At 42.0% G+C, this 22,199-nt stretch overlaps 1 protein-coding gene, 1 non-coding gene and 1 pseudogene across 8 annotated transcripts in view; 1 reads left to right on the plus strand and 2 right to left on the minus strand.

The window, feature by feature from the left end:
• The window catches only part of CLYBL (citrate lyase beta like), a 296,641-nt gene that overhangs the window by 153,554 nt on the left and 120,888 nt on the right, over positions 1–22,199 (plus strand). For all 7 annotated transcript variants that reach the window (XM_021929743.2, XM_021929741.1, XM_009192161.2 and 4 more), the window contains exon 2: positions 11,503–11,689. In XM_021929743.2, the coding sequence (XP_021785435.1) occupies positions 11,503–11,689 (187 nt within the window). The remainder of the gene's footprint in view (positions 1–11,502; positions 11,690–22,199) is intronic.
• Positions 21,803–21,923, minus strand: LOC116270616. The gene has a single exon (XR_004178773.1). It is a non-coding gene; the product is annotated as a small nucleolar RNA SNORA25 (small nucleolar RNA).
• On the minus strand, positions 21,994–22,080 carry LOC116270633 (annotated as a pseudogene).

The following is a 22,199-nucleotide window of genomic DNA, read 5'->3' on the forward strand; positions in this document are numbered from 1 at the left end:
GTCAGATGAATAGTTTCTAAATATTTTCTCACATTCAGCAGATTGTCTCATCATTTCTTTTATTGTTTCCTTTGCTGTGCAGAAGGTTTTTTTAGCTTGATGTAATCCCATTTGTCTTTTTTGCTTTGGTTGCCTGTGCTTTTGGGGTCTTACACAAAAATTTTTGGCCACACCAGTGTCCTGGAGCGTTTCCCGAGTGCTTTTTTTTTTCCCTAGTAGTTTCAAAGTTTCAGGTCTTAGATTTAAGTCTTTGATCCATTTTTACTTGATTTTTGTGTATGGTGAGAGAGAGGTCTAGTTTCATCCTTCTGAATGTGTTTATCCAGTTTTCCCAGCACCACTGAAGAGACAGTTCTTTCCTCACTGCATGTTTGTGGAGCCTTTGTCAAAAATGAGTTGCTCATAAATGCATGGATTTATATTTGGTTTCTCTATTCTGTTCCACTGGTCTATGTCCCTGTGTCTGTTTTTATGCTGGTACCATGCTGATTTGGTTATGATAACTTTGTAGTAAATTTTGAAGTCAGGTAGTGTGATGCTTCCAGCTTTCTTTGTTTTGTTCAGAATTGCTTTGACTATTCGAAGTCTCTTGTGGTTCCATATAAATTTTAGAACATTTTTCCCTTTCTATGAAGAATATCATTGGTACTTTGATAGGGATTGCATTGAATTTGTGAACTGCTCTGAGTAGTATTGTCATTTTAATGATGTTAAAGCTGTGAGCATAGATTAGAATATCTTTCCATTTTTTTGGTGTGTCCTCCTCAATTTCTTTCATTGGTGTTTTATAGTTTTCGTTGTAGAGATCTTTTATTTCTTTGGTTAAATTTGGCTGCTAGGTTTTTAATATCATTTATAGCTATTATAAATAGCATTGCTTTATTGATATCTTTTTCATATTGTTCACTGCTGTTGTATATAAATGCTGCTGATTTCTTTTTTTTTTTTTTTTTGAGAGGGAGTCTCGCGCTGTCGCCCAGGCTGGAGTGCAGTGGCGCGATCTCGGCTCACTGCAAGCTCCGCCTCCCGGGTTCACGCCATTCTCCTGCCTCAGCCTCCTGAGTAGCTGGGACTACAGGCGCCCACCACCGCGCCCGGCTAATTTTTTGTATTTTTAGTAGAGACGGGGTTTCACTGTGGTCTCGATCTCCTGACCTTGTGATCCGCCCACCTCGGCCTCCCAAAGTGCTGGGATTACAGGCGTGAGCCACCGCGCCCGGCAATGCTGCTGATTTCTGTATGTTGATTTTGTATTCTGCAACTTTACTGAATTAGTTTATCAGTTCTAGCAGTTGTTTGATGTAATCTCTAAGTTTTTCTAAGTATAAGATCATGTTATTTGTGAACAAGGCTAATTTGACTTCTTCCTTTCCAGTTTGGATACCCTTTATTTTTTTCTCTTACCTAATTGCTCTGGTCAGGATCTTCCAGTATTATACTGAATACAAGTGGCAAAAGTGGGCATCCTTGTCTTGTTCTAGATCTTAGAGGAAAGTCCTCAATTTCTCCCTGTTCAGGATGATGTTAGCCTTGGGTTTGTCATATATGACCCCTATATTTTGAGGTATGTTCTTCTTTTTTTTTTTTTTTTTTTTTTTTTTTTTTGAGACGGGGTCTCGCTCTGTCACCCAGGCTGGAGTGCAGTGGCCGGATCTCAGCTCACTGCAAGCTCCGCCTCCCGGGTTCACGCCATTCTCCTGCCTCAGCCTCCCGAGTAGCTGGGACTACAGGCGCCCGCCACCTCGCCCGGCTAGTTTTTTGTATTTTTTTAGTAGAGACGGGGTTTCACCGGGTTCGCCAGGATGGTCTCGATCTCCTGACCTGGTGATCCGCCCGTCTCGGCCTCCCAAAGTGCTGGGATTACAGGCTTGAGCCACCGCGCCCGGCCGGTATGTTCTTCTTATACCCAGTTTGATGAGGGTTTTGATCATAAAGGGATGCTGAATTTTATCAAATGCTTTTTTGACATCCATTGAAATAATCACATAGTCTTTGTTCTTGGTTCTGTTAACGTGATGTATTATGTTTATTTGTTTGCATATGTTGAATCATCCTCGCATCTCTGGGATGAATCTCACTTGATCATGGTGAATGATCTTTTTATTCTTTTTTTTTTTTTTTTTTTGAGACGGAGTCTCGCTCTGTCGCCCAGGCTGGAGTGCAGTGGCCGGATCTCAGCTCACTGCAAGCTCCGCCTCCCGGGTTTACGCCATTCTCCTGCCTCAGCCTCCCAAGTAGCCGGAACTACAGGCGCCCGCCACCGCGCCCGGCTAGTTTTTTGTATTTTTTTAGTGGAGACGGGGTTTCACCGTGTTAGCCAGGATGGTCTCGATCTCCTGACCTCGTGATCCGCCCGTCTCGGCCTCCCAAAGTGCAGGGATTACAGGCTTGAGCCACCGCGCCCGGCCTTTTTTTTTTTTTAAACTAGACAGAGTCTTGCTCTTGTTGCCCAGGCTGGAGTGCAGTGGCACGATCTCGGCTCACTGCAACCTCTGCCTCCCGGGTTCAAGCGATTCTCCTGCCTCAGCCTCCCAAGTAGCTGGGATTACAGGAACATGCCACCACGCCTGGCTAATTTTTGTATTTTCAGTAGAGGTGGGGTTTCACCATGTTGGCCAGGCTGGTCTCAAACTCCTGACCTCGCTACCCGCCTCAGCCTCCCAAAGTGCTGGGATTACAGGTGTGAGCCACCACATCCGGCCAGTCATGGTGAATGATCTTTTTAATGTGTTGCTGAAGTCAGTTGGCTAGTATTTCAATGAGAATTTTTGCATCTGTGTTCATCATCTTAGTTTTCCTTTTTTTGTTATGTCCTTCTCCGGTTTTGGTATCAGGGTAATGCTGGCCTCATAGAATTAGCTTGGGAGTATTGGAGTATTCATTCCTCTTCAAAAAAAAAAATTTTTTTTTTTTGAGACAGGATCTTGCCCTGTCACCCAGGCTGAGTGCAGTGGTGCAATCACAGCTCACTGCAGCCTTGACCTGCTAGGCTCAAGGGATTCTCTGCCTCAGCCACCCAAGTAGCTGGGACTACAGATGTATACCACTATGTCTGGCTAATTTTTTTCCTTCTTTTTTTAAGGTAGAGATATGGTTTTGCCATGTTGCCCAGGCTGACTCTTCAATTTTTTTGAATTTGCATAAAATTGATATTCGTTATTTAAATGTTTGGTAGAATTCAGCAACAAAGCCATCAGGCCATCTGGGGATTTCTTTCATGGGAGACTTTATTATGGCTTCAATATCACTACTTGTTATTGGTTTATTGAGTTTTCCTATTTCTTCATGGTTCAATCTTGGTAGGTGTATATATCTAGGAATTTATCCATTTCTTCTAGATTTTCCAGTTTGTTGGCATATAGTTGTTCATAATAGTCTCTAATGATTCTTTGTATTTCTGTGGTCTCAATTGTTATGTCTCCTTTTTCATTTTTAAAGTTATTTATTTGGGTGTTCCCTCTTTTTCTTTTTTCTTAGTCTAACCAAGGGCTTATCAATTTTTGTATATCATACCTTTTTTTTTGTTTTTTTTTTTGAGACAGCATCTTAATCTGTCACCCAGGCTAGAATGCAGTGGAATGATCATGGATCACTGCAACCCTGAACTCGTGGGCTGAAGCAATCCTCCTGCCTCAGCCTCCCAAGTATCTGGGTACTACAGGCATGCACCACCATGCCTGGCTAATTTTTTTTTTTTTTTTTAGAGATGGGGTCTCACGAGTCTTGCTATGTTTTCCAGGCTTGCCTTGAACTTCTGCCTGAGGCAATCCTGCTGCCTCGACCTCCCAAAGTGCTAAAATTATGGGTGTGAGCCACCACGCCCAACCCTTGTATTTATATTTAATTTTACCAATGAGTTTTATACCTTCAAATATTTTTCTTTTCTGTTTTTTTGTTTTTGCACTTTAGTGTTTTTTTCTTTTAGATCTAATAACTCAATATTTAGTGTTTTTTGTTAAGACAAGTGATGGTGGTGAATTCTCTCTGCTTTCATTTGCCTGGGAAAAACATATTTGAAGGATAACTTTGCTGAATACAGTACTTTTGGATGGCAGTTGTTTTTTTCAGCACTTTAAAAATGTCATTCTACTGCTTCCCCCTGGCCTGTACGGTGTCCATTGAGAACTGCCAGACACATCAGAGTGCCTTTATATGTTATTTGCTGATTTTCTCTTGCTGCTTTTAGGATTCTGTTTGTCCTTGACCTTTGAGAGTCTGATTATTATATGTCTTGAGGTAGTCTTATTTGGGTCAAATCCGTGTGGTGTTCTCTAACCTTCCTATACCTGGATATTTATATCTTTCTCAAGTTTTGGAAAGTTTTTTCTCTCTCTCTCTCTCTCTTTTTTTTTTGAATAAGCTGTCTATCCCTTGCACTTGTTCAACTTCCTATTGAACCTCAATAATTCTTAGATTTTGTCTTTTTATTTTTTCTCCCTCTGTAAAAGAGTGCAGTGGTGCAGTCACAACTCACTGCAGCCTCGACCTCCTAGGCTCAAACAATCCTCCCATCTCAGCCTCCTGAGTAACTGGGACAACAGGCACGTGCCACCATGCCTGGCTAATTTTTTGTATGTTTTCTAGAGACAGGGTTTTGCCATATTGCCCAGACTGGTCTTGAACTCCTGAGCTCAAGCAATCCACCTGCCTCAGCCTTCCAAAGTACGGGGATTACAGGCATGAGCCACTGCGCCCAGTTGAGTCTTTTTTTTTTTAAAGACAAGTTCTCACTCTGTCACCTGGGCTACAGTGCAGTGGTATGATCACAGCTCAATTAGTCTCGAACTCCTGGGTTCAAGCAATCCTCCCACCTCAGCCTCCTGCATGGCTGGGACTACAGGCATGCACCACCATGCCCTGCTAGTGTTTTTATTTTTTGTAGAGAGAGGGTCTCACTATGTTGCCCAGGCTAGTCTCAAACTCCTGCCTTCAAGTGATCCTCCTGCTTCAGCCTCCCAAAGTGCTGGGATTATAAGCATGAACCAACTCATTTGGCAAATTTGGTCTTTTGAGGTAATTTTCTGTATCTTGTGGGCAATATTTGTTGATTCTCATTTTTTAAAGATTTTTTTCTCCTTTGTGTATTTTCAAATAGCCTATCTTCAAGCTCAATGATTCTTACCTCTGCTTGATCCATATTTTTTCTGTTGAAAGCCTCTAAGGAATTCTTCAGTTCTGCAAACATATTTCTCAGTTCTAAGATTTGTTTGATTTCTTTTTATTATTTCAATCTCTTTGCTCAGTTTATCTGATAAATTTCTGAACTGCTTTTCTGTGTTATCTTAAAGATCACTGAGTTTCCTTAGAACTTCTATTCTGAATTCTTGGTTAGAGAATTTATATATCATCCTCTGATTTAGAGTCAGTTACTGGTTCCTTGCTATGTCCATTTGGGGAGATCATGATTCCCTGTTTGCTGTTGTTTCCTGTTGATGTGTAAGTCTTTGCATTGAAGGATTAGTCATTTAATCCAGTCTTCTCTGGCTGGCTTGTTTTTATATTTTATTGGATACATTTGCTTAGAGGCTTTTTGCTGCTGGGTCACTGCCTCATTTTCAGCTCTAGGTGGAGCCTTAAACCCAGGTTCACCTCAGCTCTTAGTAAACTATCAGAAAGCAGCTCTTCCTGAATGGAGGAGGTCCCCAGGGGGTTTTCCTGGCAGTGTGGGAAGGCTGGCTAGGGGTCCATGCCCAGGGGATCTGTGGGACAGACCTCCTACAGTGTGGTACTTCTGAACAGCCACTCTGCTTTGGCATCTCCTTTTGCTGAGTTACAGAACAGAGATCGCAGAGCTGGGGATGGTAGTCCCACCTCCCTGCTTTGCCTCTGTCTTTCCTCAGGGATATTTCTCCCTTCAGGCACTTGGGATGCTTTCCATGGATTAAGGCAGGGCCGGCCTCCTGCCAGGGAACCCAAGATGGTGGAGAAGCTGAATATCCACCTCAATTACACTTTTTCCAGTGTAGAAACAGTGAGTTGGAGGAAACATTTTTGCATGCCTGGTGGTTGTCATAATGTGGGGAGTGTTGTTACGGACTTAGAAATCCAATTGTCTAACCATCTGCTCAGGGGTTTTTCTGGGGTCCTAGGAACTGTCTCATCTTCATATTTGAGTTCTGAGGTCCTTCTGGTGATAATTTCAGTGCTGTATATTTGTTTTTGTTTTTCTGTTGGGGAGGGGTGGGTACTAAAGTCAGCTTACTTTTATGCCACCATTTCAGAACTGGGTCTTTCACTTTTAAAAGTTTTATTTTACTATGTCTAGGTGTGTGTGTCTTTGAGTTCATCTTACTTGGAGTTCATTTAACTTCTTGGATGTTTGTATTCAAGTCTTTCACCAAATTTGGAGAGTTTTCAGCCATTATCTTTTCAAAATACTCTTGCTACACTTTTCTCTCCTTATCCTTCTGGAATTTCCTGTGTGTGTGTGTGTGTGTGTGTGTGTGTGTGTGTGTGTGTGTGTGTGTCTGCTTGATGGTGTCCCACAGGTCCTTTAGGCTCTGTTCACTTCTCTTCAGTCTTTTTTCTGTTCCTCAGACTTGATGATTTCCATTGTCCTCTCTTCAAGTTTGCTAATTCTTTCTTCTGCCTGCCAAATCTGCCTTTGAATCCCTCTAGTGAATTTTTCATTTCGATTATTGTACTTTTCAGTTCGGGGGTTTATGGTATCTTTTTAAGTTTTCTGTCTCTTTACTGATATTTCCATTTTGTTCATACATCATTATCTTGATGTTCTTCACTTCTTCCTTTAGTTCTCTGAGCATCTTTAAGACAGTTGTTTTAAAGTCTTTGCCATCAGGTCTCTTTCAGGGACTGTTTCTGTTGACTTATTTTTCTTCCTTTGACTGGGCCATATTTTCCTCTTTCTTCATATGTTTTGTGATTTTTTTTGTTGTTGAAAAGTGAATGTTTGAATCTAACAGTGTGGTATCTAGAAATCAGATTCTCCCCCTCCCCTGGGTTCGCTGTTTTTGTTTACTTATTTGATGGTTGTATACTGTGTGTATGCTGAGGATAATATAAGCCTGAGGTATAAATGTAAGGTCTCCTCAAGTCTTTTTTTTTTTTTTTTTTGACAGAGTCTCGCTCTGTCACCCAGGCTGGAGTGCAAACAGTGTGATCTCAGCTCACTGCAACCTCTGCTTCCCGAATTCAAGTGATTCTCCTGCCTCAGCCTCCCAAGTAGCTAGGATTACAGGCACCTGCCACCATGCCCCGCTGATTTTTGAATTTTTAGTACAGACGGGGTTTCACCATGTTGTCTAGGCTGGTCTCAAACTCCTGACCTCGTGATCCGCCAGCCTTAGCCTCCCAAAGTGCTGGGATTACAGGCGTGAGCCACTGCGCCCAACCTCTTTTTTTTTCTTAAGACAGACTCTCACTCTGTCACCCAGGCTGGAGTGCAGTGGTGCAATCTTGGCTCACTGCAGCCTCCACCTCCCAGATTCAAGCAATTCTTGTGCCTCAGCCACCCAAATAGCTGGGATTACAGGCATGCGCCACCACGCCCAGCTAATTTTTTGTATTTTTAGTAGAAACATTGTTTCACCGTGTTGGCTAGGCTGGTCTGGAACTCCGACCTCAGGTGATCTCCCTGCCTTGGCCTCCCAAAGTGCTAGGATTACAGGCATGAGCTAGCACTCCTGGCTTCTCAGGTCTTTTCTGAGCCTTCCTCTGGGCATCCATGGTCATTTCTATTTTCCCCTATATGTGTGTTTGTTTTTGAATGTCCTAGTCTTTAATATCTGACTTCTAAAAGGGAAAAAAGCAAACAAGTAATGGGGGAGGTGCTGGCCCTTTAAATTACCTGGAGGTCACTTCAGCCCAAGGGAGAGGGGCTTGCAACATTGGAGGGAGATATAATAACAGTGGCTCTCAGCCTCTTTGTCTGCACTTCTGTGATGAGAACCAGCAATCAGTGATCAGAGCACAGATCCTTGATATTTGGAGGGTCAGGGTCTTTGTTTCTGCCCACCCTGGCTCCCTCAAGCTATGTGCAGTTTGCTTCGGGAACATGGGCACAGCTGCCTACCATGTGACTGAGAGGTGGGGGATGGGTAGCTGCTACTCTGCTAAGAGCTGAAATTGACCAAAATTAACTACTATTTAATATCCACGCCTTCCCTTAGAAGTTGCAAGCTTCAATAGATTCCAAAATAGTTTCAAAATAGTTACAGCAGGAAGATGTTGCTAATGCAGTTGTTGTCTGGGTGGGGAAGATTGCTGGTGCTTTCTACTCCACCATCTTCCCCCCTCTTAGATTTTCACATGTGTGGTTACATTAAATCCTGATGAGCAGAGAATTTGCCCCAAACATTTCTTGGTATTTTTAGGGAAATGTATATGTTGCAAATTCTAGTCTCCAGTGTGAATAAGTAAAATGTGGTTGTTGCTGTTACATCATTATGTTTTTTTCCCTGTTTTTAGATAAACCAGATTATTTTCAATCAATGAAAAACGATGACAGATATTTCAGGCACTCTTCAATTAGCTGGCCATAATATGTTTTATATTAAATGAAATGTTTCATAAGCCATGTACACTTTTAAAATTCATCTCTATCTCACCATACCTCACATGTTACAGTGCTTATGTTGTGGCAAAATAAGACCCAGACTCAAGTTTTTATTTTATTTTATTATTATACTTTAAGTTCTAGGGTACGTGTGCACAACGTGCAGGTTTGTTACATTTGTATACATGTGCCATGTTGGTGTGCTGCACCTATTAACTGGTCATTTACATTAGGTATATCTCCTAATGCTATCCCTCCTCCCTCCCCACCCAGACTCAAGTTTTAGAGTTCCTTACGGTAAGGTTGGCTAGAAGAAGGAATGAGGGCCCCCACACAAACTTGCAAGGCCCCAAAAGACAGTGAGATACATTTTTCTTGAGATACATGAAGTCACAAGCACACTAATCCTGGTGAAATGTTACAACCGTGCAAAGTATTTGGTAGTGTTAACTACTGATGTCCAGAGTTTCCATGAGGAATATAGCTGATATATATATATATATATATATTTTAAGATCATGCTGTTTATCTAGGGAGAGTAAAACATCAGTTTGCTAGGGTTTTAACTTTTCTTTCTTTTTCTTTTTTCTTTTTTTTTTTTGAGATGGAGTCTCGCTCTTATCGCCCAGGCAGGAGTGCAGTGGCGCAATGTCGGCTCACTGCAACCTCCGCCTCCTGGGTTCAAGCGATTCTCGCTACTCAGTCACCCAAGTAGCTGGAATTACAGGTGCCCGCGACCATGCCCGGCTGATATTTGTATTTTTAGTAGAGACAGGGTTTCATCATGTTGGCCAGGCTGGTCTCAAACTCTTTACCTCAGGTGATCCACCTACCTCGGCCTCCCAAAGTGCTGGGATTACAGGTGTGAGCTACTGTGCCCGGCTGGGTTTTAACTTTTCTTAACTGGCAATGTATTTTTTTTGAGACGGAGTATCTCTCTGTTGCCAGGCTGGAGTACAATGGTGCGATCTTGGCTCACTGCAATCTCCGCCTCCTGGGTTCAAGCGATTCTCCTGCCTCAGCTTCCTGAGTAGCTGAGATTACAGGTGTGCACCACCACACCCAGCTAGTTTTTATATTTTTAGTAGAGATGGGGTTTCACCATGTTGGCCATGATGGTCTCCATCTCCTGACCTTGTGATCCACCCACCTTGGCCTCCCAAAGTGCTGGGATTACAGGTGTGAGTCACCGTACCCGGCCCTTTTTTTTTTTTTTTTTTTTTGAGACAAAGTATTGCTCTGTTGCCCAGGCTGGAGTGCAGCTGTGTGATCACAGCTCATTGCAGCCTCATTGACCTCCTGGGCTCAATTGATCCTCCCACCTCAGCCTCCTGAGTAGCTGGGCCTACAGGCATATACACTACACTCAGCTAATTTTTGCCTTTTGAGTTTTTTTTCCTGATAGAGATGATATTTTGCTATGTTGCCCAGGCTGGTCTCAAACTCTGGGCTGAAGTGATCTGCCTACCTTGGCTCCCCAAAGTATTGGAATTACAGGTGTGGGCCACCACACGTGGCCTAAGGCCTAATTGGCAGTCTTCATGTCATAGAACTTCATCTCTTATGGGCAGGGCTGGCTTCATGGACATGTAATTTGTGCTCTTAGAAACACCTAGTGCTTGATGTAATATTCTTCTGTTACCTTTGTGAAATTCTTAATAAATTATAAACAAAGGCCTCTGCATTTTCCTTTTCACTGGACCCCGCAAATTGTGTCACTGGTCCTGATTACGGGAGCTGATTTCATCTTCCTTGACCATAGCGTATGAGCTAAAGCATGGTTTTCACAGGATAAACTATGGACCAGGCAAGGGCGGTAGTAAGTCAAAGGAGCTTCTGGCCAACACCTTTTATTTCTAACAGAGACTGAACTTGGTATGGTAGGCAAGGGAAAGCAAGGGCATAGTTTAGAAGCAGGCCAGGGCTACTGACAGCTAGAGATTCTCCATTAATAACAACAGCAGCTGCTGGTACTCCTGCTACGCCCACCACCATTTCAAGTAGCTAAAATATCTGCCAGGCTTTGGCTTAGTGCTTCATGTTCATTATTTCCTTTAACTTAATCTTCTCAACAACCTACAAAATGAGTATTATTTTTATAGATGAAGAATCTGAAGTTACCGGTAATTAAGTTGCCTACAATTACAGCGACATTCACTGTCCTACTCACTTAAAAAGAATCAGTCTATCTTGTCTTGTTAAAATTGGATGTGAATCACTGATATACCTCCTTTAAAAGATGTATTGGCAGGGCAAGGGCCATAGACTAATGCTTCTTTAGTTTTTTTTTTCTACTTTTTTACTTTTGTGTATAATTACAGATAGTATCGTTTCGTACGGTACCTTTTGGAGACATTTTCTTTCGTTTTTTCTCCACGGATGCTATCTGGACAGTATAACAATACTGGAAATGTTTACCAAGAAGAAATATGTATACCCTCTTTCTCTCAGAAGATGTCAGTAGACAGTCCTATCTGTTTTTTAAACCTCAGCCAAAATAACATTTAGTTCATTAATTATTTCTGCTATTATTGTTTTCTTGGTTTTTGTGTGTGATTGTATTCCACCATAATTTTAAAAGATTATCCAGCCAGGCATGGTGGCTCATGCCTATAATCCCAGCACTTTGGGAGGCCAAGGCAGATGGATCTCTTGAGGCTAGGAGTTCAAGATCAGCCTGGGCAATGTGACAAAATCCCGTCTCTGCAAAAAATACAAAAATTAGCCAGGCATAGTGGCGCATACCTTTAGTCCCAGCTACTGGGGAGGCTGAGGTGGGAGGATCACCTGAGCCTGGAGGTGGAGGTTGCAGTGAGCTGAGATCACACCAGTGCACTTCAAACTGGGTGACACAGCAAGACCCTGTCTCAAAACAAAAAAAGATTATCCATGTGTTCTGTTTTAATTTTGCATTGAGATGTAGTTTTTCACAAGTTTATAAATACAGAAATCTCATTCTGGGCTAACCCTAATCATGTGTCTTGCAGGAAAGTGTCTCTAGCAGCTGATGTCCCCAGACTTGGATATAGTTCCTCATCCAGTCCCAAGTACATCCCCCGGAGGGCAGTGCTTTATGTACCTGGAAATGATGAAAAGAAAATAAAGAAGATCCCATCCCTGAATGTAGATTGTGCAGTGCTCGACTGTGAGGATGGTGTGGCTGCAAACAAAAAGGTAATGGCATGATTTTAGTATGAGAAAAAGAAAGGGATTGAAATTTGCTTCTCTTCCGAATAGTGACATTGCCCACAATTTGGAAAGATTCTACCGTACTCATCTTTTGTTGATTATTAACAATTCTTTGGCCTACTTTTATACAGGTTCTAAATGTGTATCTCTTTTCTCTGAGAGAAAGGAAGAATCCCACCAAAATGTATTTTAAAATCATGACCTTCAGTATATGAGACTGTGTGTATGTATAGATAAAAAGATAGACAATCAATTTTGGCCATGATATTTGCTGGTCTAAGTAAATGAGTGACATCAGGGGTCCCCAATCCCCAGGCCATGGACCAGTACAGGCCACAGTACAGGCCTGTTAGGGACTGGGCCAGACCCCAGGAGATGAGCCGTGGGTGAACAAGCGTTATGGCCTAAGCTCTGCCTCCTGTCAGATCAGCAGTGGCATTAGATTCTCAAGGAGCGCAACCCTGTTGTGAACTGCGCATGTGAAGGATCTAGGTTGCACGCTTCTTATAAGAATCTAACTAATGCCTGATGATCTGAGGTGGAACAGTTTCATCCGAAACCATTGCACCGCCCCACCTCCCATGAAATAATTACCTTCCACAAAACAGGTGTCTGGTGCCAGAAAGGTTGGGGACCACTGAATTAGATAATTCTAAAATTGTGGTGTCAGATTTTCAGACTGATAAAATGCAACTAGGAAGTTATTTCTTCTTACCACCAGGTATACGGAGTAGTAGTCTTCTCTCTTCTGGGATATGTATCAAGAGAATAAAACATAGCTTTTCATGGATAATTCACCATTTTCTCTACTTAATTGACGGGAAATGACATCTAGAACCTTAGTGGTTGTCTGTAGCTTCTGGCTTATTTCCTTATGGCCTGACCAAAGAGATGAGCCTTAGAAAATATCCAATTTGTAGGCCAGATGAGGTGGCTCATGCCTGTAATCCCTGCGCTTCGGGAGGCCAAGATAGGAGCATCACTTGAGCTCAGGAGTTTGAGACCAGTCTGGGCAACATAGCAAAACCCCGTTTCTACCAAAAAGAAAAGAAAAAAATTAGCCAGGTGTGGTGGCGTGTACCCGTAGTCCTAGCTACTCAGGAGGCTGAGGTGGTAGAATCACTTCAGCCCAAGAGTTTGAGGCTGCAGTGAACCATGATCATGCCACTGCACTCCAGCTGGGGCAACAGAGTGAGACCCTGTCTCCAAAAAAGTTTTAAAACACCAAAATAACCAATTTGTAAATAGGTACAAAAGACTCTTACTGCTTGATTGTATAGTAGTTGCTTTTTATTTTGTTTTGCTCAACTTTGTTTTCTATGTTTTTCTAATGAACATGGATTCATTCAGTAATTCGTTGAGATATATAAATCATTATAACAATAACTTACATTTGCTTGGAACTTTTAAAGTTAAAAACATGAGTTCGCTTGACCTTTATCTATCCAGGCCCCAGACAATGAGGTTGGGCTGGGAATGGGTCGTGGGAGGGGGAATGAGGGAGCTGGCTCCCTGGATTTATGCCTACTTGAAAGTTTCTCGCCCCAGGTGACCTGAAACAACGTGGCTGAACTATACAATTTTCTGGATTAATTGCTTTTTCTGGAGTTTCCAGCAAATATTTGCCTTAATTTTAAAGAAAAAATTTAATTTCCAGTATCTTCCTAATGGTCAAACTAAGGCTTTCCAAGTATTTGGAAAAGGATTAGAATGAGCCTGTGGAATCTAAAATGTCTACTCAACATCTTTGGCATGTGCCAAGGAAAATACTATTAATCTTTCTCCCAGAGATTAAAGTAAATAGGCCTTTTTCTGAAGGCTATAATGTGATTTCAGTATGCTCCTTCCTATACCTCATGTAGTGCACTCCAAGATTAGATGCTAAATTGTAATTCCAGTTCTGTGTGACCCAGGGCAATTCACTTTACTTCTTTGCCTCAATTTCTTATCTATACTGTAGGGATGACAATATCTTCCTTTGTCAGGACAGGGTTTATTATGAGAAAAAAGTTGATAAAGTACCTGGGAGTAGCTTGATTTCCTATAGGAAATAGATTAGATAAATCCTGTAGTAATCACGATTAGAGGGGAATTTATTTTAGCATTGTAGCACAGTGAGCCATTAGGTGCCCTGATAAACTTCTAATTATAGTTCTTCACAAATCTTGAGGCTGTCCTCCAGTACCCACCTGAGAATGTTTTCTGTCACTCAAATGAGTTGGAAATAGAGTCTGTTTCTGCTTTACATTTCCTTATTGTTTATCTGGGTTCCAAAGCCATCCTTATCTCCATAGTAGTAGCAGCTGTGCTACCACTTAGGAGAAACATGAGGAGGAGCAGGGAAAGAAGAGTTGATGATGGGCAAGCAGTGCCCGCCATCTTGAAGTACGTATGTCCACATAGTGTCTTTATTAGGACATTTTCATTCTTCTAATGCAGCTGGACATTGCAATGTGCTAGACACACTGTTTTAGGCATACTAAGCTTAGAGGCAGCTAAAAGGTCATTAAAAAATTTTTTTTTGGTCGTTCTGTTGCCCAGACTGGGGTGCAGTGGTATCATCATAGCTCTTGCAGCCTCCAACTCCTAGGCTCAAGCAGTCCTCCCACTTCAGCTTCCTGAGCAGCTGGGACTATAGGCACCCACCACCATACCCAGCTAATTGTTTTATTTTTGTAGAGATAGGATCTTGCTGTGTTGCCCAGGCTGGTCTTGAACTCCTGGACTCAAGTGATCCTCATGCCTCGGCCTCCCAAAGTGCTGGGATTACAGGCATAAGCCATGATGCCCGGCCAAAATTCTCTTTTTTATCCATAGAAACTTCTGGAAAGCCAAGCTGGTCTTTGTTTAAAATAATAATATCCCGGGCATGGTGGCTCACGCCTGTAATCCCAGCACTTTGGGAGGCCGAGGCAGGCGGATCACAAGGTCAGGAGATCGAGACCATCCTGGCCAACATGGTGCGACCCCTTCTCTATTAAAAATACAAAAAATTAGCCGGGCATGGTGGTGGGCGCCTGTAGTCCCAGCTACTCAGGAGGCTGAGGCAGAAGAATGGCGGGAACCCGGGAGGCAGAGCTTGCAGTGAGCCGAGATCACGCCACTGCACTCCAGCCTGGGTGACAGAGTGAGACTCTGTCTCAAAATAATAATAATAATAATCTTGGCCGGGTGCAGTGGCTCACATCAGTATTCCAGCACTCTGGGAGGTCGAGGCAGGTGGATCACTTGAGGCCAGGAGTTCAAGACCAGCCTGGGCAACATGGCAAAACTTCATCTCTACTAAAAATACAAAAAATCAGCTGGGTGTGGTGGCCCACACCTGTAATCCCAGCTACTCAGGAAGCTGAGGCATAAGAATCGCTTGAAGCTGGGAGGTGGAAGTTGTAGTGAGCTGAGATTGCCCCACTGCACTCCAGCCTGGGCGACAGAGCAGGACTCTGTCTCAAAAAAAAAAAAAAAAAAGTTATTTTTTTCTTACAATCTCTATCTAGGACTTAATTTTATCTCACATATTTCATATCATAGCCCTAGCCTGTCAAGGTGTTTTTGGATTTTGATTTCATTATCCAACATTTACATCATCTGAGAATTTGACGTGCACATCATATGAAAATTTAACAAGTTTCTGGGAAATCTTGAAGAGGCTGGGGCCAAGTGCTACCCAAGCATGCCACGAAAGACTTCTTTTCCAGTTTATTGAACAGAGATGTACATAGTGCTGACGAAATGCTGGGTGCTGTAATTTACATGACAAGCCAATGAGGTGCTATGAGTACATTCCTTTTACAAGTAAGGAAACTGAGGCACAGAGCTATCCAGTTCATGAATTTATTTATTTATTTTTTCACAGATGGAGTTTTGCTCTTGTTGCCCAGGCTAGAGTGCAGTGGCTCGATCTCGGCTCACTCACTGCAATCTCCGCCCCCTGGGTTCAAGTGATTCTTCTGCCTCAGCCTCCCGAGTAGCTGGGATTACAGGCATGCGCCACCATGGCTGGCTAATTTTGTATTTTTAGGAAAGATAGGGTTTCACCATGTTGGCCAGACTAGTTTCCAACTCCTGACCTCAGGTGATCTGCCCGCCTTGGCCTCCCAAAGTACTGGGATTACAGGCATGAGCCACCGCACCTGGCCGAGAATTTTCTATGTTACAAGTACTGTATTACATATATTGTTATTTACATACCTTATCTCATTTACATATGTTATCTTATTCAATCCTTATAGCAATGTTATGAAATATGTACAAGGTCACATTGCCATTAAATAGCAGAACCAAGATTTGAATTTCCTGGAATTTTTGCCAGGAATCAGCCTCCAACTCACCTGCTCGTGTATGTCCTAATCCACCTTTTTCGTCTTTCTTGGAAAGCGAGTGCCTTGGCTTCTTTTTATCTTTTTTTTTTTTTTTGAGACGGAGTCTCGCGCTGTGTCACCCAGGCTGGAGTGCAGTGGCGCGATCTGGGCTCACTGCAAGCTCCACCTCCCAGGTTCACGCCATTCTCCTGCCTCAGCCTCCGAGTAGCTGGGACTACAGGCGCCCGCCACCTCGCCCGGCTAGTTTTTTGTATTTTTAGTAGAGACGGGGTTTCACCGTGTTAGCCAGGATGGTCTCGATCTCCTGACCTCGTGATCCACCCGCCTCGGCCTCCCAAAGTGCTGGGATTACAGGCTTGAGCCACCGCGCCCGGCCTCTTTTTATCTTTTGTCAGCTTCCTGTTCTCCATGATCTCTCAAAGGTAACTGACAGGAGCTCTGTGTTCCCACCTGCAGACTCTTTCAGTGTCCTGGGATTGGGAATGTCATCCATTTAGACCTGGAGCTTCAATTCACTGGAAAGTCCAGATAAGCCTGAAACTTCTCAAACATCTCATATTCCCTTTTCTTTCTTGAAGTCACCTCTTAATCATGTTTCTTATTTGAATATTATTCTCTTGATGGAGGACATAGAGACCATTTTTAGTGAGTTTATTTCTCAGTAAGAAGAAATCCATATTAAAACTCTTAATTTCAGATTATCTAGTTAGAGTCTGGCTAAACTGAACCATTATTGCCTAATTCAGCTTTCTTGGCATTATTGAAACGTAGTCACTTCATTTTATATCTCATTTTATTTTATTAATAGACTAATTCCATATTTCATTTGATTGACTCTGTGAAGTATGGGCTTATAATGAAAACAATAGGAGTTTCCACAAAGCAGTTTATAAGTATATAATACCTTCCAGCAGGCTCTAATCCTGTCCTGCTAATCCAATTTGTATTTAAGTAGCTCCTTCATGTCAAGGATGGCACTACCAGCTCACCTTCCCAAGCACGGATGATAAGACTGCCTCCACTCCCTCTTATCTCCTCCTTTTCATTGTTAAATGCGTGAGGAGGTGTGGGGCTGTCTAAGCCAGTGCTTGCTGGGCCACAGTAAAATATGCCAAGTAATGCATCGATTTCTGATGTAACTCCATGACACTGGGTGAGGCCAAGAAAGTAGGTGCCGAGGAGGAAGAGGCATGATTCCACGGCTGCCATTTCAGTTGAATAAATATTTAGGCAATTCTTTAAATTTATTTAAACAATTCTTTAAATAAATACTTTAAATACTTAAATTTAAATACCTAATCAATACTTAAATAAATACTGAGTACTTACTCCACTAGTTGCCATGTCAGGCGGGAGGGACACAAAAATGGTGGCAGATCCCCAACCTGGAGGAGACACAAGCTGGTGGTGAGAGTGGCAAAAAGTAAATAGCTATGATCCAGCAAAATAGGTCTATGAGAACATATTCCTTTTTTAATCATTTAGTTCTGAGTGGGTTTTTTTTGTTTTTGTTTTTTTGAGAAGAGGTCTCACTGTTGTCACTTGGGCTGGAGTGCAATGGTGTGATCTTGGCTCACTGCAACCTCCGCCTCCCGGGCTCCTGCAATTCTGGAACTCAGAATTCTGCCTCAGCCTCCCGAGTAACTGGGACTACAGGTGCCCGCCACCACACCCAGCTCATTTTTGTATTTTTATAGAAACGGGATTTCACCATGTTGACCAGGCTGGTCTTGAACTCCTGACCTCAGGTGATCCTGCCTCAGCCTCCCAAAGTGCAGGGATTACCGGCGTGAGCCACCATGCCTGGCCAGTTCTGAGTGTTTTTAAATTGCCATTTGGTCTCTTGCTTGAAATATAACACACAAAAGACTGCTTCCCAAAGTCTATGATGAAGAACCAGTTTGGTAGCCGGGCGCGGTGGCTCAAGCCTGTAATCCCAGCACTTTGGGAGGCCGAGACGGGCGGATCACGAGGTCAGGAGATCGAGACCATCCTGGCTAACACGATGAAACCCCGTCTCTACTAAAAATACAAAAAACTAGCCGGGCGAGGTGGCGGGCGCCTGTAGTCCCAGCTACTCGGGAGGCTGAGGCAGGAGAATGGCGTAAACCCAGGAGGCGGAGCTTGCAGTGAGCTGAGATCCGGCCACTGCACTCCAGCCCGGGCGACACAGCAAGACTCCATCTCAAAAAAAAAAAAAAAAAAAAAAAAAAAAAAAAAAAAAAAAAAAAAAAGAACCAGTTTGGTTATCCAGCCCATTGTGGATTGATACTTTTGTAAAATACAATACAAATGAATTGCTATAAAAATTAAATGCTGGTTGGGTGACAGCAATGTCAGGTGCTACAGAAGTTTCTAAACTGTTACTCTCCAAGGTTGTGCTTAATCATAGTGGCATGGTAAGATTTCAAGGACCAAGAGTGGGCCAGAACCATACCTTGAGTATACCAAGATATGGTTTTAAATTCCCGAGTGTATGAGAGTTTTTTGGTTTTTGTTTTTTTCAATTTATCTTTTTGTTGCTGAGCTCTAGCATAGTGGCATGGTGGTTAGAGAAATGTGATGTGAATGATGATGATTCTTTGAGATTTGTCGTTCTGCTTAATGACCAAATACATTAGCCATCATTTGTAACTCTTCCATGTGCTAAAGAAGAAAGTGTATTTTCTATTTACTAGATGCAGAGTTCTATGTATTTTCTATCAGACCAAGCTTGTTAATTATGTTATTCAAATATACAAATCTTTACTGACTTTTTTCTGCTTGATATGTCAATAATTGAGAGAGGCTAGTTGAAATCTATGCTCCGACAGAAAATTTGCCAATGTATTTAGGTATATACACATTTAGAATTACTACATATTCCTGGCATATTGATTCATCTGTTTCTATGTACTGACCATCTTTATCCCTTATAATGCATTTTACTTTAAAGTGATCTGATCGTAATACAGCAACATCAACTTTCTTTAGGTTGGCATTTGCTCAGTGTATCATTTTCATTCTTTTGCTTTCAAATTATCCATGTCTTTGTATTTTAATTATGTCTCCTATTTAAAAAAAATTTCTATATCCATGTTGACAATTTCTGTTTTTTTTTTTTTTTTTTTTTTTTTTTTTTGAGACAGAGTCTCACTCACCCAGACTGGAGTGCAGTGGTGTGATCTTGGCTCACTGCAAGCTCTGCCTCGCAGGTTCACGCCCTTCTCCTGCCTCAGCCTCCTGAATAGCTGAGACTATAGGCGCCTGCCACCGTGCCTGGCTATTTTTTTTTTTTTTGTGAGACATAGTCTCACTATGTTGCACAGGCTGTAGTGCAATGGTGCGATCTTGGCTCACTGCAACCTCTGCCTCCCAGGTTTAAGCGATTTTCCTGCCTCAGCCTCCCAAGTAGCTGGGAATACAAGTGCCTGCCACCACACCCAGCTCAATTTTGTATTATTAGTAGAGACAGGGTTTCACCATGTTGGCCAGGCTGCTCTCGAACTCCTGACCTCAAGCGATCCACCTGCCTTGGCCTCCCAAAGTGCTGGGATTATAGGCGTGAGCCACTGCACCCGGCTAATCCATTGAATTTTAATGTAATTACTGATGAGTTTAAATTTAATTATATATTTTATAATGTTTTCCCACCTGTTTCATGTTTCTTTTTTCATCTTTCTTTCCTTTAAAAAAAAAATATATATATTTTTTATTTTTTATTTTTTGAGACTGAGTTTTGGTCTTGTTGCTTACTGCCCAGGCTGGAGTGCAGTGGCACGATCTGCGCTCACTGTAACCTCCATCCCCTGGGTTCAAGCAGTTCTCCTGCCTCAGCTCCTGAGTAGCTGTGATTACAGGTGCCTGTCACCACGTCTGGCTAATTTTTTATATTTTTAGTAGAGATGGGGGTTTCATCATGTTGGCCAGGCTGGTCTTGAACTCCTAACCTCGGGTGATCCACCCACCTTGGCCTCCCAAAGTGCAGGGATTACAGGTGTGATCTACTGTGCCCCGCCGGTTTGTTTATTTTCTTAGTCCATTCTTTCCTCTCTTGGTTTATAAGTTAGGACCGTGTTTGTAATTTGTATTGTTTTCTCTTGAAATTTTACTAAGCGCACTTAACAAAGCCTAAAATTAATCCATCTTTCTTCTGGACAGCTCAAGAATCTTGGAAAACTTTAAATCCAGTTATTTCTCTTGCACTATATGCGTTATTTTTGCTCAATATTTTAGTTATCTCTCTTTAATCCCATACATTTTATATTATTGCTATCTACAGTATTTCTTTATATTACTTACATATTTTCCCACTTTTTGTTGCTTATCATTCCTTTTTGCATCTCAGATCTTCTTCCTGAGGGGAGCTTTCTTTCTCTTGAGATGCATCTTTCAGAATTTCCCTATAGTGAAAGTTGGTTGATCATAAAATTTCCATTTTTGTTTTTTTTTTGAAAATGTCTTTATGACCCGGGTGTGGTGGCTCACACCTGTAATCCCCGTACTTTGGGAGGTCAAGGCAGGCAGATCACCTGAGGTCAGGAGTTTGAGATCAGCCTGGCCAACATGGTGAAACCTTATTTGTACTGAAAATGCAAACATTAGCTGGGCGTGGTGGTGCACACCTGTAGTCCCACCCTCAGGAGGCTAAGGCAGGAGATTTGCTTGAACCTGAGAGGCAGAGGTTGCTGTGAGCCAAGATCATACCATTGCACTCCAGCCTGTGCGACAGAGTGAGGCTCTCTCAGGGAAAAAAAAAAGTTTGTGTAATCAAAAATTTTTCAAAGGATGGGTACCTTGTTTTGGAACAGTTGACCATGTTCTCTAGAGTGCCATCCTATCGTAAACATGGATACATTTCAACAAAAGTCCTTTTTTTTTTCCTTTGGCATACTGAAGTTTTACTAAAATGTGACTAGGTGTGGATTTATTACTCTTTTTCTCCCTTACATTTTTACTTCCTTTTGCTTGGTAGTAGTTGTGTTTCCTATATTTGTAGATTCATGTCTTTTATCCATTTTGTAAAATTTCCATTAGTACATCACATATGGCCTCTGTTTCTCCTTTCTGTTCTTTCCTTCAGAGATGCTGAGTACACGTAGTTGGAAACTTCATTCTATCCTTCTCTCTTAATATCTTCTCATATTTTCTCCTTGTTTCTCTGTGTTACATTCTCAGTTAGTTCTTTGTGTTTAATTTCCAGTTTTCTAATTCTCTCTTCAATTGTGTCTAATTCATTTAACCCTTCCTCTGAGGTTTTGTTTGTTTGTTTGTTTGTTTGGGTTTTTTTTTTTTTTTTTTTTGAGACAAAGTCTTGCTCTGTAGCCCAGGCTAGAGTGCAGTGGCATGATCTCGGCTCACTGCAACCTCCGCCTCCTGGGTTCAAGCAATTCTGCTTCAGCCTCCCAAGTAGCTGGGATTACAAGCATGCACCACCACGCCCAGCTAATTTTTGTATTTTTAGTAGAGATAGAGTTTCACCGTGTTGGCCAGGCTGGTCTCAAACTCCTGAGCTCAGGTGATCCGCTTGCCTCGGCCTCCCAAAGTAGTGGAATTTCCAGTGTGAGCCACCATGCCTGGGCCATCCTCTGAGTTTTTTATTTTAATTATTATATTTGTCATATCTGGAAGTTCTATTTGGTTCTTCAACATATCTGCTTGGTATATTGCGAATCTGATAAATTCAGTACTTTGGGGTGTAAATAATTTTTTATCTAAAGAAGAGAAACTTTGGTTAAACTTATTTACTTTCCCACATCAACAATCATGGATTATTATGTCATGATTATGAGTGGCAAAGTCTTATATTGCCTCAATAACATTATTGAGTGCTATGGCATTCTATAGAGAACTTCAATCTTTGGTCATAGCATTAAGAGCTCTTGGTTTCATAGCCTCATGAACCCTCTTTGAAATAACCTATCTAAATCATTTTTTGTTGTTTCTGCTGACTCTTATTTATGGCATGAACTCATATGTATATTTTATTCACATCAGATTGGTAACGTGCCAACATTGCAACAAGATTTGAAGGAGGTACATCTCACATAATAGCATGCTTATGAACCACAAAAGGATCATGAACCCATATTCACTGGAATTAATTCAAACAATTCTTAGATCCCAAGAGCTTTAAGTGAGAAGGTTTTCCTCCAAAGAGAATTTGTGCTTACATATAAGTGCTATGTGAGCATTTT

The sequence above is a fragment of the Papio anubis genome, chromosome 15 (assembly GCF_008728515.1).
Source record: "Papio anubis isolate 15944 chromosome 15, Panubis1.0, whole genome shotgun sequence".
Classification (NCBI taxonomy): domain Eukaryota; kingdom Metazoa; phylum Chordata; class Mammalia; order Primates; family Cercopithecidae; genus Papio; species Papio anubis.